General features: G+C 46.8%; 1 protein-coding gene across 1 annotated transcript; it reads right to left on the bottom strand.

Annotated features, from left to right (window-relative positions):
- Positions 1–2365: 2365 nt before the first annotated feature.
- On the bottom strand, positions 2366–2557 carry LOC107116306 (metallothionein-like). Its single transcript, XM_015418209.1, has one exon. It carries the CDS (start codon positions 2555–2557, stop codon positions 2366–2368), a length of 192 nt encoding a protein of 63 aa, XP_015273695.1.
- Between the last annotated feature and the right edge of the window lie 741 nt (positions 2558–3298).

Here is a 3298-nt window from a genome sequence, read left to right on the forward strand (position 1 = left end):
GCAAAAGACTTTGTAAGCTAGAAAATACAGTGTAGTTCACAGAATGTTCCTTTACAGGCAAGATAATCTTTGAATGTTGCAAAAGCTTGTATGCTCTCAGTAATTCATTGTTATAAGAGGAATTTAGCAGTCTCATGCAAATTCAGAAAACCTTGTTTCCTGCTTGCCAATTCTCCCGGCAGAGTGTCTCTGTGGGAATGTAAACTGTGAACTAGGAAGCCTGAACTTTGACCTTGGGCTTTCCTCTAAGGTTTTCTGTTCAGACCTACAGAGGTTCCCTGTCATGGTAAATAAGAACATAAGAGAAGCCTTGCTGGATCAGGCCAGGCCCACCCAGTCCAACATTCTGTGTCACACAGTGGCCAAAACCCAGGTGTCATCATAGACTTCCCAAGTCCCCCCGGGGGGCAGGGAAACCCCCACCCCAGAGGCCCGTTCCCCGCCCCCGCCGGATCGGGCCCCAGGGGGAACCCCACCCCAACGTGCGCGTCACCCGGAAGTGACGCGACCATGCCGGGCACGCTAACAAAGAGACCTGTGGAATTAAATAGTGTGAACAGAGCCTTAACTAGCCACACAAAGAATCTTCTGGCACTTTAAAGACCAGCTAATATATTGTGGCACAGCTTTTGGGAGCCTTCATAGAAAAAGTAGGCTTGTGGGGCAGGATCAGGAGTGGTTTCGAAGAAGGTGCTATAAGTAAGCAGGGCCCAAGCATAATTTCTCTGGCACCAATACAAATTTGAAATATGTCCCCATCCATACAATTTCATAAATCATTGCAAAAGTTAAACCAAAGCATAGTGAATGAGCTTGCAGCCCAGACTGGGCTTCAGTGGATTCTTGTAAACTGTACCAATTCCCCCCTCTTGTGTTGGGTCTTGCAAGTAAAGACTGGCACCTCTCCCTCCCTCTCTCCTTCTCCCTCTCTCTCCACCACACAAATTGTCGTTAAACTCTTCCTTGAAGGAGCTGAAGGTAATGGTTCTTTGGTGATCCATTTTATTGTTACAACAGTGCCATGAGATAGGTTAGGCTGAGACAGTGTGACTGTCCAAGAGTAGCCCAGTGAGCTTTGAGGATGAGCAGGGATTAGAACCCAGTTCTCCCTAGTCCTAGCCCTAGTCCAGCATCCTTATCATTACACTGACTCTCATCCATTAACAGGAATGGAGACCAACAAGCTGGGTGGAAATATGGCTGAAGTGTTTTAAACTCCACTGAGAACAGTGCAGAAAAAAACACACCAAATTTCAACTCAGGAAAACAAAGCTAACAAAGGGGGGGAAAACTACATTTTTTTTTAGCATGGAAGCTAGGTCAAGTCCACCTGAGCTTTAAGAAGAGGAGGAGGAGATTGGATTTATACCCCGCCCTTCACTCAGAGTCTCAGAGCAGCTTACAAACTCCTTTCCCTTCCCCTCCCCGCAGCAGACACCATGTGAGGTAGGTGGGGCTGAGAGAGCTCTTTCAAGAACTGCCCTTTCAAGGACAGCTCTGACAGAACTATGGGTTGCCCAAGGTCACCCAACAGCTGCAAGTGGAGGAGTGGGGAATCAAACCCAGTTCTCCCAGATTAGAGTCCATGCACTTAACCACTACACCAAACTGGCTCTGTAATCTGACATGGGCATTTGCCATTGCTGCATATATATATACATGCGATACTGGAAAGGTTAAGTTATCAAAGGTCCTGGTCACACGAGCGGGATACTGCGCCGCTGAAGGGAGGCAAATTAGAGCCAGAGCAAAAAGAACCACGGTAGCGCGATCCGACGCGCCCCCGTGGCTTCATGCTCTGGCCTTTGGCAGGCGATCAAACGTAACATGGCAAAACAGACGTTGCGCGTTTGTGCGCATGTGTGGGACAGGGAACGGTGCTGGCTGTGATGGGCTGCCAGCGCTTCCCAGATCAGACGCCTGGAGTTGCCATGCGTCATCCAGAAGGTAGTGCTTTGTTGCCGGTACCTTTTCAATGGGCGTTTTCGGGCCAAAGGGACGGATCGGGGATGGGCACGTGACACTTCCCAGATGTTGCGGTATGGTTGCGCCCGTTTGATGTGCCCTCAACCCGTCTGTTTCGCAGGGCAAATCCTCCCATGTGACCGGGGCCAAAAAGCCTCATGCGGTATATCTAATATCTTAACAACTACAGACTCATTATGAATTGTCTACTGACCATGACTATTGTTTTTAAACAACGTAGGTTGAAAATTAATACAAACAGGCTTCTTTCCTGTTAATTACAGCTTTTATTTTCCTCCCCCCCCAGCACCATTCAAAACCGCTACAAAATACTCATTTTGGTCAAAGACTCATCTTTTTGACCATACAGAATATTTACAAAGAACAAAACAGTGCATTTTTAGCTGCAACAGCTGCACTTATTCGACAGAGGCTCTTTGCAGACACAGCCCTTGGCACAGTTGGTGCAGCCAGCCAGGCAACAGAAACAGCAGCTTTTTTGGCAGGAAGTACATTTGCAATTTTTACATTTGCAGGAACCAGCACAGGTACAAGAACCACCAGTAGTGCATGGGCAGTCCTGAGGATCCATCAGTCTTAGAGGCTGTTTTGCAGTCACCGCTGGCAGCTTACAGGAGAAGAGCGGAGCAATCAGCTGTTGTTTAAGTGGTCAATTTTTCCCTAGTGGTGGATTTCTAAAGTGTGGAGGTCTGCAGTGGAAGTTAAAGAAAGAAACACAATTTTTGCCATTAATGATCTAGCCTGGAACTCAGGACTTTCAATGTGGGAGAATAATCACTCTGCATCGTAGCTGCTCTTTGTGAGTATTCAGTCTTTTATAGCTCTCTCATGCAATATAGTACATGCTAAACTATAGAAAAATGTCTTTGTGCTGAGACTAATAACCAATTTAAAAATGTGTGTGTTGTGTGTAAAGTGCCATCAAGTTGCTTCTGACTCATGGCGACCCTATGAATCAATGTCCTCTGAAATGTCTTGCTCAGGTCTTGCAAAAAATGTACTGTGGACAAAACGAAATGGTGAGAAGGAAGAGAAGGAAGAGAAGAAAGGGAGGCATGTGCCCTGAATCAATCTGAAAAGATGAGGGTGAGAAGGAAGGGGATAAGAGAACGTACAGGCTTTTCATGTTCGGTAAAAACCCATTGCAACATCTTGCAGAGTAAGAATAAAGTCCCATGATATAAGTGGTGGGCCACAGTCACAGCCTTTGTATATCTGACCTGCCTAAATACATGGTGTTATTTTAAGCAAGGGCAGTCAAGCATTGACTGGATGCCCTTCCCTCTCTCCCCCCCTCTCCCCCCACCCCATT

Source organism: Gekko japonicus, unplaced genomic scaffold, assembly GCF_001447785.1.
Source record: "Gekko japonicus isolate JY-2015 unplaced genomic scaffold, Gekko_japonicus_V1.1 scaffold2667, whole genome shotgun sequence".
Taxonomy (NCBI): domain Eukaryota; kingdom Metazoa; phylum Chordata; class Lepidosauria; order Squamata; family Gekkonidae; genus Gekko; species Gekko japonicus.

What these genes read in the sequence shown, in the direction of transcription:
- LOC107116306 (XM_015418209.1), bottom strand. Translation starts at nt 2,557, where the DNA reads ATGGATCCTCAGGACTGCCCATGCACTACTGGTGGTTCTTGTACCTGT.